Source organism: Rousettus aegyptiacus, unplaced genomic scaffold (genome assembly GCF_014176215.1).
Source record: "Rousettus aegyptiacus isolate mRouAeg1 unplaced genomic scaffold, mRouAeg1.p scaffold_m13_p_13, whole genome shotgun sequence".
In the NCBI taxonomy this organism is placed as follows: domain Eukaryota; kingdom Metazoa; phylum Chordata; class Mammalia; order Chiroptera; family Pteropodidae; genus Rousettus; species Rousettus aegyptiacus.
This window is the reverse complement of record NW_023416288.1, coordinates 71,614,226-71,630,384: the sequence shown is the minus strand read 5'-3', so window position 1 is coordinate 71,630,384 and position 16,159 is coordinate 71,614,226. Positions and strand designations below refer to the sequence as shown.

The 16,159-nt window shown below is 37.2% G+C and overlaps 1 protein-coding gene across 1 annotated transcript in view; it reads left to right on the top strand.

The window, feature by feature from the left end:
* The first annotated feature begins 4,725 nt into the window (after positions 1 to 4,725).
* Positions 4,726 to 16,159, top strand: part of CAPZA2 (capping actin protein of muscle Z-line subunit alpha 2) — a 41,905-nt gene continuing 30,471 nt past the window's right edge. The window contains exon 1 of the mRNA XM_016119314.2: positions 4,726 to 4,874. Within this exon, the coding sequence (XP_015974800.1) occupies positions 4,836 to 4,874 (39 nt within the window). The 5' untranslated portion in view covers positions 4,726 to 4,835. The remainder of the gene's footprint in view (positions 4,875 to 16,159) is intronic.

Below are 16,159 nucleotides of genomic sequence, written 5' to 3'. Positions count from 1 at the left end.
CACTGCGGCACCTCCAGAGAACCAAGAGAAGGAATCCGGGCAGGTACCTGTGCAATTTGTTCCATTAGACTTGAATTAGAGAAATGTGATTTTATTGTAGGTTGAGTGGTTTGAGTAAACACAAGTGACAAACTTCTTTTTCTGCTCTACTGCTATTCTGCTATTAATGAGTCTGAATAAGAGTTCAAAGTATTGTCAGACACTAATGGTAAAAAATTAAAGATGTTGAATTTACCTTTTCACCTACTACCAAAAAATCTGTTCATTGTGCTATTTCACCTTTCCAGGTCAAGAGTCCGATTTAATTTTTCATTCATGCCCCGTAATTTATGTTGCCATATAGAGAGTTTATTTAAAAGTGAGAAATTAGTCTAATATTCTCTAGTCATATTGTTTTTCCAGACCACACAAAGAAATCATACTAATGAATTCATTCCATAAATACTTTTTGAATTAGGTACCATATGAAGTGGATAAAAAGGATGAAAAATAAACAATTTTGTGTGTTGAGAAAGAATCGAAATGGATGGGAATATGAACACCAGATCTAGGTTAGTGGTTGCCTATGGGAAAGGAAATAGAAGTTAGAAGGGATAAACCAAGATTTTTTTTTTCTATATCTGACATTTTGTGTAGCAATAATTTAAATAAGTTAATGGAAATAAGTAGAAGCTTTAAACTGTCCTACCTCAACCTAAAGACTCACTTTGGGCACTTCCCATATCCTGCACTTCATTTGGGACATGGCATGACAATACTGATGGCCTGAACTTATATTGACAGGGAAATGAAAGAGTGAGAAATCAATTAGAAATGTAAGTGGTGACTGAATGTGGAGTAGGAAAGAGTAGGAGTGTTTGTATGATTGGGGGTTTTCTGGAGGAAGTGTTTGCTCTCCTGTTCTGGAGACTGAGAGCCACATTTTACCGCATTCTCTAAACCCCATATGGGTGGCTAGCTCAATTTTTCAGCTAACATTTAGGGATATAAAGTGAAAAAGTCATTCAATCAGTACGTATTACAACAAAGCTTTTTTAAGCACTTAGGAGCTAGAGTCTGTATTTGTCAGATAGCTAATTAAGACATAGCCCATGTCCTCCAGGAACCAGTTGATATTATAATATGATGATAATAGCTAACATTTATTGCTAAGCACTTTACCTGAACTAGCTTATTAAATCCTCACAACAGCCCTATGAGGAAGTACCATTATTATCACCAATGCACAGATGAAGAAACCAAAGTTTCCAGAGCAAATTGTCCAAGTTAACTGAAGGCAAAACCGAGATCAGAACCCAGAACTGATTTATAAAATTTGTACACCTTGCCACTATAGTACATGACAAAAATCCACGGAAAACTTTCTATGGAAATCTAGAAGAAGAAATTACTAGCTTTAGCTAGAGGACTCAGTGTAGGTTTCATGAAAAAAAAAAAAAAGGATAACTGAGCTGAATTTTAAAGGATAGGTTATAAGACACAATTTAGATAGAGTGTCAAGAGAGGCATGGTAACTTTGTGTGTTTCAGAGATGTGTGCATTTGGAGCTATGGCAGAGATGGTGAGGTTAATATGAAGGATAGCATACTTCGGAGGGGGAAGGAATCAAAAAACGAACTTCTTCTATAATTACTTTGTAGCTCTAAAGTGATCCGTGTCAGGTTTTTCCAGGTGTGTCGCTTGTGTGGGCCTTTCAAATCTAGCTGAGGAAATGGACTATAATTACAACACACTTAACTACAAGTAATCATAATTTAGGCAATTATTTGATTTAGAAAAAATTACTTTTAAAATATACATGGTTTTTGACACTTCTCTACTGCCATAAACAACAATGGTTGAGACCAGTTATGTTAATTGAATATGAGACGGTAACAAACAAAATACTAGCAAAATATTAGTTGTCTAACACTGGTAGTTTTTCTCAGAAGTGAAGTAAGCCACACTTTTAAACTACATATACTAGTTTTCCAGTACAGAAATTAAATAATATGTTATTTTGAAGGCTATATTTGGTAACCATTTAGTGGTCAGTCAGTAATAGCGAACATTTATCATATTATACATAATATGATTGAGATATGTTATATCATATGTATGTGTATGTATAATATATTCTATGAAAGGTAGAACATGAACCTGACCATCAGGACATTTGGGTTATAAAATAATATCAGCTAGATTTGGAATTTTTATCAAGACATATTATTTATCTAAATCTCGACTTACCTGTCAAATGAGAGTCTTGCACTAGATGGACTCTAAGATTGTAATTCTATGAAATTGGGTAACCTCTGACCTTGATGAACTTAAAATCTAATTGAGGGCATATAGCACATCCACAGGAAAATAGATTTAAAAGCATACACGTAACTTAAAAACTAACGCTACAAAAGGAAAAGCTTTTTTAAAAAATCAGGTTCTGGTGCAGTTAACTGGGAAGGTCAAGATTACACCACTAATAAGCAGAAAGGTGAGTTAAGAGATTAAATGATAAAGGAATAGAAATCCTCACAGAGTAAGTAGAATTGTATATGGGAGGAATATTTTGTTTCTTTCAACCATAAAATAACTAATTATCAAGAATACCTGTACCATATTTCTATTTGCATTCATACAATGGTCATTCCATATTTATACCTATTTTTTTGTGGCAGCTCGAAATCTTCTCAGAATTCCTAGATTATATGAATCCTATAATTCTTTGTAACTGTATCAAGAGGATGGTATTGGGAAATTTTTGAAAAGATAATCAGAAATTATACATAATTGCTGGTTGTGTCACTATGGGAAACCACATGCAAAGGATCACCAAGTCAGATTACATAGTCTGACTCAAATTATTGCAAAACATTATCAGATTTGGGTAATGTCTTTAGAGGATGCAGGAAACCAATTAGTTAAATAACATTTACTGAGTACCCACTGTATTCAAATTATTAATTTTAGACATTGCTGAGTAAATAGAAACCAAAAGGTAGTAGGAGAAGAAGAAAAACAGAAATACTGTTGATGCAGTATGTAGTGGTGAATAGAATTGATGGGAAGGGAGAGTAATTGCATTCATTAAATTTTATTTGGTGGAGAGTGCCTGGAATTTAGAGGGTAAGAAAAATCTCAAAATGGAAAGAACATGGGATGTAGAATAAGATGCCTGGGTTCCAATTTCAACTCAGTCTTTTCAGAGCTGTACAGCCTTGGACAAATATTTAGCCTTAGTTTTGTCTTCTGTAAAATGGGTATAATAATGCTGATAAATACCTTACTTCATGAGGCTGCAGTGAGAAATCAATGAAGTGATGTCTTATAAACTGTAAAAGAGTAAAAATGCTGTTTATTTACATCCACTGAGGCCCTTGACTAAACTGTGTGGTTTATTCTCTGTAATGTGTTCTCTGTACTGTTTATCTTCGATAGGACACCTGCTTTTCCTGCATCTATCAGCAAGCTTCCCCTTCCTGTTCTTTCCCCAAATGGACTAATAACATGGTTTCTGTTCATTTTCCAGTCACAAGAAACAATGATTTGCATACTATGAACATTCAGTAAATTATTTAATAGTGTTTTGCATATGAATAGTTATTTAAACTCTCTAAGGTACTCTCACGTCATTTACATGCAGCTGTCAGATTCATCTTGCTAAACATATTTCTCATGATGTCATGTCATTGTTCATAAGTTGTCAATTGTCTACTGAACAAAATATTTTTATTATATTTTTATTGACATATAACTGTATTTGTTTTAAGTGTACAACATAATGATTAAAGTCTTAACTCCTATTTAGCTCTAAGGCCTTGCTGCTCAAAATGTGGACCAAACCAATAGCATTAGCATCATCTGAGAGCTTGTTAGAAATGCAGACTGTCCAGCCCCATCCTAGACTTATTGAATCAGCGACCTAATTTTAACAAGATCCTAGCCAATTCATATATACAGCTTTGACTATATCGTTGCTCTCTTGCTAAACTTGATGCTTCAGAAGTACAGTTGCCAAATTTAGCAAGTAAAAGTAGTAGATATCCAATATAATTTGAAAATAATGAATACCTTTTTTAGTATATCTCAAATGCTTCATGAGACATATTTATGATTAAAATATATATTCATTGTTTATCTGAAATTCGGATTTTACTGGGCTTTCTGTATTTTAGCTGGCAACCATAGGATCATGTATAACATAACTTTGAATTCCCCTGCAATACTACAGTGCCTTCCCCATTGTTCAATGGATGTCTGAAAACAGGTCTCTGGTTTTTACTTACCATTGTATATTCTCAGAGACTAACATAGTGCCTGAGACACAGTAAAAGACCAATAAACATTTCTTTAATAAATAAGTTAATATATGAAGAGCAATCTTCCAATTATAACCTGGGTTGTCTGTGCACATTTTAATGAAAGCTGAATATTTTTCCAGTAATGTTTTAAAAAACAGAATGTTTAAAAAGGTTCTATTCGTACACTTTTCACATTTTAGCTGGCAGAGTTCAGGACTTAATGGGAACATAATCAAGGGCTCAGAATGTACTTGTCGCAGACTGGGTCCATATGGTCACTGAAACCCATACTCATGATGCTGACAAGCCTGCAGCAGGCGGCAGTAGGCGACTCCTCCCTCTCCCAGGCCCCACGAGGCCCCGCGCAGGCGCACATCTGCGCTTCGGCCCCGCAGGCTGTGGAGAGGGAGGCGGGGCTCCCAGGGCGCGTGCGCAGCGGTGTGGGCTAGGGGCCCCTCCCTGGGCGGGGGCGCGCGGCGTGGAGGACCGCACGGAAAGGGGGAAGTCAGGTGGCCGCCGCCGCCGCCGCCGCCGCGGTTTGTCGCCAGAAGGAAAATGGCGGATCTGGAGGAGCAGTTGTCTGATGAGGAGAAGGTAAGAGCCGCGGAGGCGGCGGAGCCCGTCGGTCCGGGAGCCAGGAAAGCCCCAGCGTATCACCCCGGAGTCTGGCCGCGGGGGAAGGGCATCGGTCTGTGCCCTCAGCTGCCCTTCCTCCCCCTCTTCTCGCGGCGTCCAAGTGCCTGCCCCTGTCAGTCACCCGAGGCCGCGTGCGGGGGCAGGTCTCTGCCTGGGCTGCTCGCTGCGCTCCTTGTAGGGTGTGTGCTCCGAAAATAGGAAGCGGGAGCGGGGCGGCGGCGCCTGGCGTGCGGGCGGGGGTCGCGGAGAGCGGCGGTACCGGGGACCCTGTCCTTCCGCCTGGGCCGCGGGGCCCTGCGCCAGTATCTGGGGACTAGTCGCAAAGGGGTCTAAGTCCCGGCCTGCGAGGGGCCCAAGGGCAGCGCCCAGCCCGATGGCCTGGCCGAAGAGTGTAGCTGGCGTGAGGGGTAAGAGGAAAGAATCGCTTAGGAAACAGACCTTGACTTCTTCCTCTAATCCCTCCTCCCAGGAGCAAAATGCTTCCTTTCTTGGTTCTCTACTCCTTTTTTCCTTTCCCCGTGAAAGTCTGCCTTTCTCTTTTTCCTGTTCTTTTTTCGTCTTTAGCTGTAGGTTTTGCAGCTTCCGTGTTCCCTCGGAGGCTGCCGAGTTGCTCACAAGAAAGACCCCTCCCCAGTAGTCATTTCCTTCCTAGGTTGGCAGCAGCCCTCCTGGGGGCTGATTTGCTACCCCGGATTGTCCTGCTAGGAATTCTTCCGAAGAGAGGAGACTGAGCCACTACTTTTACAGTATCTTAAATGCTGTGACAGCATTGGAATCAGATGAACGACTAAGTTATCAGGCACTTAAAATAAGAAATCTGATCATTAGACTGGTTCTTTCTTATTCGCCGTTTCCTTTGGCTACTGTGAGGCCCATTCTCCAGGGAAGGGGAGTAGGGACCCTACCAATATTGAGTTTTTTTCTGGAAAGGACCTTGACGTTTCTCAAACTCAAAAGTAACTGAAATAACATGTATAAGATGGTTGCAGTTTTCGAAGTGTCCAGTCTTAATTTAGCAGTGTTTATTTTTTTTAAGTTCTAAAGCAGTACAGCCATGTAGGAAACTCAAACTCATCATGGTGTTTTAAGAAATCCTAATGTAAACCTAAGGATACTTTCAGTTGGAACTCTCCGCTCCAAGTGTTTCTATAGTCTGTGTTCTTGAACCGAAATGTAATGTTCCATCTTCTTCCTGTGTCAATGCAGAAGTCAGCCTCATCTTCAGTTTCGGAAATCTTTTTTTCTCTTTGCTTTTGGTGAAAGTGATAATAAAGCAACAAAATGGGAACAGCAACAAGATTCTTGGTAGGCAGACAGATAGATAGATCCCTGTATACAGAAAGTTGCTACGCAGTTTTCACATGTGTAATATTGGTTAATAACTATTAAGTTGGTAACTGACAATGTATGCTTGTGTACACACACATTTAAAATTAAGTAGTGTTGAAAAGTTTGTTAAAGAGATTGTCATGTTTTTATTCTACCTTTCTGAAGTGGTGATTAGTGGCTCCTGGCTAGAAAGCTAGCTGAGAGAGTACTCAGGGTGGGAGTTAATACAGACCAGCCATGTGTTGGCAAGGGCTAAAATAGGGAAATTTTTTCAAAATAAGATGGTAAGATGCTGAATTATCTGGCGCTCTCAGAGCACTAAGCCCAATAAAGGGGATGGTGTGTGTCTTATTCTCTAAACTTGCCTAACACAATGTTTTAAGAGTAAATGAATGAAAATTCTAATTTGAAGGAATGTGGTGCTTGTTTTTTGAGTTTTGAAAGACTATTTTTTACATATAGATTTCATTGCAATTTAGTAATTTAAGAAAAATACTGACCAAATTTTTGAGTTAAATTCGAGTAACTGGTTAAGTGAAATTCTACATTCTTGTCACTTTAGTTATCTAAATGTTCTTTTAATTTTTTGGAGCAGGACGTTTAGTATGGAATCAGAAATAGAGAATATTTAAAGGTGATATTTTTAAACTAATATTTAAATCATATTACTCTTTCTGTTTCCTTGTTTGTAATTTTCAAAAAAAAATGGGCTTTTCATGCTATTAAGCTCTTGGAATTTTCATTTTAATTGCAGATCCGAAGAAGGGAAGCTGCTAAGACTTGTGTAGTACCCTATGCCTGACTCAGAAAATACATTCGTTAGTTTATTATAAATTTGAAGTAGGTTTTACAATTACCATTTCACAAATAAGTAAAATAAGGTTTTAAAAGCTTTAAGTATTTCATCCAAGGACACCTAAGTAGGAAGTGGCAAAGATGGTATTTAAACCTTCGTTTGTCTGGATCCAAAATTTATGCTCTTGTGATATTACACTACCTTAAACAATTGATGATATGACCCTCTTTTGGATTTATCTCTTTGTTTTTAATTTGTTAACAGCTTATTTTGAAAAAGAACAACGATTCTTTTTGTTTTTAATAATTGTAAATACTAAACATTGAATGTTATAAATTTGTGTTTTGATCTCTTTAAAAGTTTATTATTGTTTAACACATTTAAAAGATCATGTTACAGGTATAGTTTCATATACTGTGGCAGGAAGCATTTTAGAAATCTATACTTGTATTTTGTTTTTTTAATCATGAACCCATTTTCTGAGGATATCACTATGAAATTTATTAACCTTTTTTACTTTTAGGTACTGGGATAATAGGAAATAAGCTATTCAAAAAAGCATAATGTTCTTTAAAGTTATTCATTTGCTATAGTGTGTTCCACATACTTTTTACATAGAGAAACTCTAGGCCAAAAAACAATCACATTTTTCATTCCTAGGTCAGCTGTTTGGTACAATATAGCATTTTTGTGAATTTGAAATTATGTAAAATCATATAAGGCTCAAGTGAGAAGAACCGTTCCCAAACCCCTCCTTATGTAAAAAAAATCCAGGAAGTCACTCCAAGTCTCAGGAGGAAGGCACTTAGTTTTTACTTGGAAAGGATTTTTTTTGTTCCTGTAGACCCTCCCACCTTCCCCCAGGGATTATAGTGGTCCACTCCCATAGCTTCGACTTTTATTATCTTTATTGATGTGTCTTAAGTACATAGCTCAGCCCTAACTTCTCTCCTGAGCACTGGCCATACATTTTTATCTGCTGGTCCTGTTCACAAAGGACAGTTAATACGATATCTTCCAACGGAACCTGTCTTAAAGTAAATTCATATACCCCCCTCTTTTTCCCCCTACACAAATGGGGGCAGAACTCGATCTCTTCCTGCTCATTTTCCTCTCTATTTCTCTATTCCTATTATTGCAGTCATTCAGGTTTTTAACTTCAGCTTTATTTTAACTTTTTTTCCTTGTGCTCTGTACCTTAGTCTCTAAATCTTGTCACATCCATTATCCAAATTTATTTTATACAAATAATTTATTTCTTGTTTGAAAAGTTAATTCATTTATATTAATATTTGGTTTTATTACCTATTAGTTGACCAGGCTATTAAATTAGCTATATTATTTATATTAACTACTGTTGTTTATTAACAGTTTTACTGTACAAAAAGAATGCAAATTGATTTTACCTGTTTTGTTGAGTAAGAAATAAAGCCAAGAGAGGAAAAGTATGGTTAGAAGAATGTTTCGTATCTGGTCTTTCCTTTCTGTTATTTTTGCCACAGCTAGCTTTTATTATAAACTTTCTAGATTAATCCCTCTAATTTCCTGTTTCTAAGCCATGTTTTAATATGTTGTTTTTCTAGTTACAAACTTTTCAGTTGCTGGATCCTCCATTGCTCTTACAAGGAAGTACAACTCATGAAAATAGTATTTGTGGCTTTATATTCCACTGTAACCTAAATAGTTCTGATATTTCAATATATACATTTATTTAATCATGCTGTGAATTCAAAGAGACATGCATGCTAGTCCACGTCTGACACCTCATGTAAATTATTTAATTTCTCAGCCTCAATTTCCTCTGTTGTGTGGGGATATAACAGAAAATATCTTAACCAGTAAGTTGCTGTAAGTGGTGCCTGGCATGTAGTAAACACAGTCAGTTGTACTTATTTTTCTCTGCTCATGACTTTACCAACTCCCTGGACTGTTTCCTTTTTTGAAAGATGAAAGTTTTACTCATCCCTCAAGATTTAGCTCAGATTACATGGCTAGTTTAATCTCTTCTTCTGAATGTTAAAACACATCATTAGTATTAAATGCAATTTTCAGTAATAATTATTTACTTGTCTTGTTTTCTTCTATTGCGATTCCAAAGTGCAGAATAATGTCATCTTTAATATGTGTCGTCATGCTGCATGAGATGAGTGGTTCAGTGAGTAAAGGAACTAAGGAATCGAATTCAAAATGTTAAAGTTTTATGAAAAGTTTTATGAAAAGTAAAAGTATCATATAAAGGCAAATTTTTGAGGATAAATTTGGTGTGCCTAAATTTTTTATTTCTAAATAGTATTATAGATTTTAAAGATTCAGATAGCCAAATGAAATTCCCTTTTATAGTGGCACACAAAATTTCACATCTTACATTAATAATGAATCAGGGTAAACAAGGATATAATAAAATAACAAACAACTGAAAATAGCGTGAGGTAGTTGGCAATGGGAGCTTTGGATGACATCTCCTCACTCATCCTATATATGTCTAGTGTGGGTCAGCAGAAGTCACATCATTTCAGGCTGTTGGAGGATTCCAGTCTAAACTTAGCCCTTTTTTCATAGTCCAGGAAGCAGGGGGAAGAAAATATAGTGAATAGTACACTGGTTTTTAAAGCTCTCCTCTCCCCTACCCCCAACACACTTAGATTCACTACACTTCTGTTAAAATTTCAATTAACTAAAGCAAGTTAAATCTGTAAACTTAATTTCAGATGTGCAGGGAAGGAGAAGAGAATTATATTTGTGAATAGAAGTAATGACACCATAGATTAAGTTTTAGACTGAAGGTTGGTGATTTGATTACCTGTTTGGTAGACACAACACAAGACTATAGATTCAGAGATTAATCAGACATATATAACATATATGCATACTGTAAAGGGTCGAAAAATAGTAAGTTCATGGAAATTCAGAAGACAGAAAAATACTTCTGTCAAGAGGATGGTGGACATCAGTTGGGGTATAAGGTCACGGCAGAGAGTACAACAAAGGAAAAAAAATTAGGAAAATGGGAGGAAGCAGGGAGTATGAATTATATCTCAAGTATTTTGCAAGTACGAAATGTATTGTGCTATTAAATAACACAGGGGTTCTCACTCTGAGCACTGTCGTTTTGGTCTGGATAACTGTTGTGGAAGCTGTCCTGTGCATTGTAGGATGTTTAATAGCATCCTTGGTTCATGCGATTTCAGTAGCATCCCTGCAGTGATAACAATCAAAAATGTTTTCTGTGGGACAAAATTGCCCCTGGTTGGAAACCACAGGTCTAAACAGATTGGAGCTAATGAGAACAGTTGGGAACCTGGGTTAAGTGTTAGTGTCTGAATTAAAGTATTTTCACATGACATAGAGGAAAAACAAGATTGCTAACAGATTTCAGAGTTGGAATCAACAGGAGTTGGTGAGTAAATGTAGGGGAAAGGGAAGAATCAGGGATAACTGCGAACATTAAAATCGGGTAACTAGGAAGTGGTCCTACCACTAACTAGAGAACATAGGAAAGAGGACGCACAGCTGGGAGAGGAATAAGGGCAAACTTGATTTAGGTTATGTTGAGTTTGAGATTCTAGCAGAATGTCTACGTGAACATGCCTAGCAGATATGGAGATGTAGAAATGGAGCTTGGGAAAGAGGTCAGGCCCAGAGATTGTATATAGATTTGGAAATCCTCTTTGCAGGTTAAAGGAATGAGATGGGATAAGCTTTTTAGGAGAACAGGTTTAGACATAACAAAGAGAAGAGGGCAAAGAGCATATACTTTTGGGTATGCTTTCATTTAAAGAAGAAAAGAAAAAAAGGTGAGGAGTGACTCTTGAAGTAGAAGTGAATACCTAAAACAGAATAGGCGCTCATATCATAGAACTTGCAGAGAATTTCCAGAAGGAGCAGTGCCAGTGTTGCAGAGAGATTAAAAAGGAATATAGGATTGAGAAGAGCCTTTGAATTTAAGGGATGAGAAACAAATTATATATGCTGCTGTATATCCAATATCTACTATGTCTCTCAGTTGTCAGAGTAATCTTGTTATTATCTCTATTTTACTGATTGGAAATGGTTAAAGATAAGGCCAACTATTTAAGTAATGGACTAGAAATTATTGGTGGCCTTTAAGAGAGCAGTTTTACTACAATTTGGAGCAGGAAGCAAAGAGAGAAAAGCCAGATTACCAGGGTTTAAAAAAGTATATATATGTTTTCTCTCTTCCAGAAATGGTATTTTAGTCTTGTGTGTGTTGTAAACTACTTATTCTTCAATGACCAGACCCAAAGACTTCTGTCATATTCATTTGTATCCTAGCCTATTTCTGCTCCTTCAGCAGTTTGTACGTACTTTTGTTATAACATTTACCAGTTTTAATAAGTTTCCTGATGTTCTTATTTCTTGTGTTCTTCAGGGGCAGGCTCTGTGTTTTATTCATCTTTGTAAATCCAGTACAGTGCCTGGCACATGTTAGATGAGTGGTTTCCAGCTCTACCTGCACATTAGAATCAACTGGAGAGTTTATAAACAGGCTTCACTCATGGGAGAAGCCTAGAGCCTCTGTGCTTTTTGTTTCTTTAAAGCTTCGTAGGTGATTTGATTGTGCCACCAGGGTTTAGTCTCACAGTATAGTGGTGCTCAATAAGTATTGACTAAAGGATAAGAAACAGAGATGGAAAGTATAAATTATTCTTGAAAAAAAAAATTGGTAGCTAAGCAGAAAAGAAAGACTGGGTATTACTACTACATTTTTTTCCTGCTATTTCATTTTAAGGATACTTTTTTTTTTTTTTTAAAGAAAGAAAAACTTTAAGACTGTGGGCCAAGGGGAATGATTCAGAGGCAAGAAGTAAAAAATGTAAGATAAATGAGAGCATATATAACTTTTTCGCTTAATGCTTATGTCTACTTTAGGTTAGTGGGTTTTTTAATATTTTAAATAAAAAATAAAAGCATATTTAAAGAAAATTTGATGTTGAATTCAGTGGATGACCTAGTTTCAGATTAAGTGATATTGGCCTTGTTTTTAATTACCATTCAGAATGATAATTATAAAGGAAAAAATTAAGGAAAATTTGTCTGTAACACGGACATGCAATACTAATCACTTGATTTTAAACTATTTAAATAATTGGTACAACCACTATGGAAAACAGTATCGAGTTTCCCCAAAGACTTGAAAACATACGTCCAAAAGATACTTGCACACTGATGTTCATAGCAGCATTATTCACAGTGGCCAGGACATGGAAGCAACCAAAGTATCCTATGATAGATGATTGGATATAAAACTATGGTACATATATACAATGGCATATTACTCAGCTATAAATAGAGATGAAATACCGCCGTTTGTGACTACATGGATGGCCCTCGAGATAATCATGCTAAGTGAAATAAGCCATACAGAAAAAGTTGAGAACTACATGACATTACTTGTATGTGGGATATAAACCTAAAAGCAACAAATAAACATGACAGAGACTCATGGACATAGACAATAGAATAGTGCTTACCAGAGGGTGGGAGGAAAGGGGAAGGAATATGGGGTGAAAGGGTCAAATACATGGTGACAGAAAGAAATCTCAAGGTGGTAAACACAATGCAATATACATATGCCTTAGTGTTGAATCGTACACCTGAAACTTACTGGATTTTGTTAACCAATGTCACCATCATAAAAATAAATGAATAAGAAAGTTTTTCAAAGTATTTTTCTATTCCTCTTTTGCTTGTAACTCTCAAAAAGGCATAGGCAATTTTTAGGGAGTTGCAGGAAACAAATAATTCTTATAGTTGAAGTAGAAAAACGCATAATAGCTCTTAACTTTATTACCCATCTCTAAGGCAGTGACCCTTTTTGATATCATATCCCTTGAGAATCAGGTGAAACCTATGATAAAAACTTTACAAAGTTCAAAATGTAGAAATTTCACTGCTCTGGGAATTTTTAGGAAGCTGACTCAGAATGATCAGCTTCAGTTTATTCAATGTGTGCACTGATTTCTTCCTTATAAATTGTGTACTGATAAAGGAAATGGTGAGTGGAGTAAAAACACCTGACCAGAGTCCTCAGCTTAAGCAAGAATGTCCAATATTTTTTTAATTAATTTATTTTAATTAGTTTAAAGTACACAGTACATTGGTTAGACATCTGTATAGTTCGTAAAACAACCCCCCCCCAATTGGTCTCTCCCTTCCCTGACCCTCCACCTAGCCAAAGTATTAATGCTAACTGCATTCCCTATGCCATGCTCCCCATCCCTGTGACCATCCATCAACTACTAATTTGTACTTCTTTAACCCTTCACTCCATTCTCCCAGTCCCCCAAACCCTCCTCCCTTCTGTCTGTCACCAAATTGTCCACTATATTTGTGAGTCTGTTTTTGATTAGTTTGTTCATTTTATTCCTTAGATTCCGCATATAAGTGAAATCATATAGTGTTTATCTTTCTCTGTCTGACTTAAATACCGTCTAGGTCCATCAAAGCAATTATCTTTTGCCATCTCATTCCTTTTCATATGTAGGGGTCTTGTTTTCTTATCCTTTTAGCCACTCTCACTTTTGGTTGGAGCACTTAATTCTTTCTCATTTAAGGTACTTATGGATAGGAATGTAGTTGTTACCATTCTTTATGTTTTTGATACATGTTTTTTCTTCTTAAAGAAGTCCCTCCAACATTTCCTGTAATCCTGGCTTGGTGGTGATAAATTCCTTTAGCTTATTTTTGTCTGGGAAGCTCTTTATCTGTCCTTCAGTTCTAAATGATAGCTTTGCTGGATAAATTATTCTTGGTTGTATATCCTGGGTCTTCATGATGTCGAATATTTTTTGCCAAGCCCTTCTGTCCTGCATAGTTTCTTTTGAGAAATCAGCTGCCAGTCTTACAGGTGTTTCCGTAAGGTGACTATCTGTTTTTCTCTTGCTGCTTTTAATGTTCTTTCTTTGTATTTAACCTTTGGTATTTTAATTATGATGTGTTTTGGTGTGGGCCTCTTTGGATCCTTGAGTTTTGGAATTCTCTGAGCTTCCTGGGGTTTTATGTCCATTTCCTTCACCAGGTTAGGGAATTTTTCCATCATTATTTCTTCAAACAGCTGTTCAACATCTTGTCTTCCTTCACGTACACTGATCAGATGGATATTTGGAGCCTTAATAGTGTTCTATATGCTCCTTAAGTTATTTTTATAGTCTTGGCATCTTATCCCTTGCCATTCTGATTGCATGTCATTGGCTTCCCCATTCCCTAGATAGAGCATTTGATCCTTTCTTTATTCACTTTGTTTATTCTATTTAATATACTTCTCATCTCAGATAATGAGTTCTCCGTTTCAGACTGGTTCCATTTCCATTTTTATGTTTTTTATCGCTTTGTTGAAGTTCTCACTGAATGTCTGCACTTCCCAAAAGTTCATTGAGCATCTTTATAACTAGTGTTTTGAACTTTGCATCTGTTAGATTACTTGACTCCATTATATCTGGATCTCTGTTCTGTTCTCTCGTATAGCTTCTGCTTCTTTGTCTTCCCATTCTGGTTGTCTTTCTGTGTCTGTTTCTATGTACTAAGCAAAGCTGCTAAGTCTCCAGGTCTTGTTAGTATGGATTCGTGAAGTTGGTGTCCAGTGGCACAATCCTGAGAGGGATTCAGCTACAGGCCATATTTCACCCGGACGTCTGCTCCTCTGGGGCCACCTGTTAAGATTCAGCAAGCAATCCACAGATACTGTGCTTGTAGTTTCCTCAAAAGGCCACACCAGAAACGGAGGTAGCCTCCAGTGTGAGTCTAGGTGCTGCTCATCAAGGAGCACCTGACTGAGATATACCTGGGTGTCACTTAGGTGGGACCTCGAGTTTAGGAGGGTGGGGTTTCAGGGAATCTTCTGGGCAGAGCGACCTCTGTTATCCAGTTGGATGATGTCCGGCAATGGAGGCGCTTTGTTTGTGCCTGGGACTGGGGAGGGCCCAACAGGGAACTATGGATACCGCCGGCACTTCTGTATGAGGTGAGTCTTCCTGTAAGTATCCCTCACTCCAACAGTGTCTCCCTGTAAGTCCCTGGTGCCCCCACTCCCTGCCCACTCCTTGCACGCAGCCATACCAGCACTGATTCTCAGAATGAGCAGAACCGGCACCGTTGCTCAGAACAAACAGGCCTGTCACCGCAAAAATCCACTAGTGGACGCGGCCCCTTTAAAAGGCATCTGCTGCTACTGCAGCCTCCGTCTCATTCAGACACTTGAGACTGGGCAGCCCTGTGTCCTCTCCCTGTCCTACCTTCTGCCATTGCAGGGCAATTTCTTGATTTCTCCCTAGTTGTGTGGCTATATCCCAGGCAATTTTTTCCTTGCTGCTGCTCCTCGTTTCTGTCACAACCTTGATTTGGTTGCCAAAGGGATGAACAGAGTCTCTGTCATCTACGCCATTATATTTTCCTCCAGAATGTCTAATATTTTTTAAGGAGACTGAGGCAAATGCCATACATAGGTTTATGCCAACATAGTACTCTCTGTAATTCAGAATGAAAGCCTAAGGTCTTTTATTTCTTTAAAATTTATTTTCAATTTTTTTTTACTGTATTTTTATTAGAAAAGCAAAAGGTTAGATAAATGTGTTATTGCGGTTTTCAGCAATAAAAATATTAAAAGGTTTGTGTTTGTTAACTAGAAAATAAAATAATTTCATTTCTTAGTTGTCGTTGTTAGAATGCTTTTAATTAACATTTATACATAAAGACAAAATTGTAAAATGCTATCATGTATATGAGGTTTTTTGCATTTTTTTAGTTACAGTATAATTTATCTACTATACAGTGCACAATTTTTAAATTTTCAGCTCAGTGAGTTTTCACAATTGTATACACCTTTGCAACCACCATTTCTTAACTGAAAAGAATATTTTCTATCACCTCAGAAAGTTCCCTATACCCTTTTTCCAACCATACTCTTAACTTTTATCACTATAGATTAATTTTCCTTGGTGTTGAATGTCGTATAAATGGAATCACAGTATTTTGTATGTGCGTCTGATTTCTTTCCACTCAGCGTGTTTTGAAATTCATGGTGTTGCTTGTATCAGTACCCTAGTTTGTTTATTTAGCCATTTTCTTCTCGATAGCATTCAGGGCTATTATGAATAAGGCT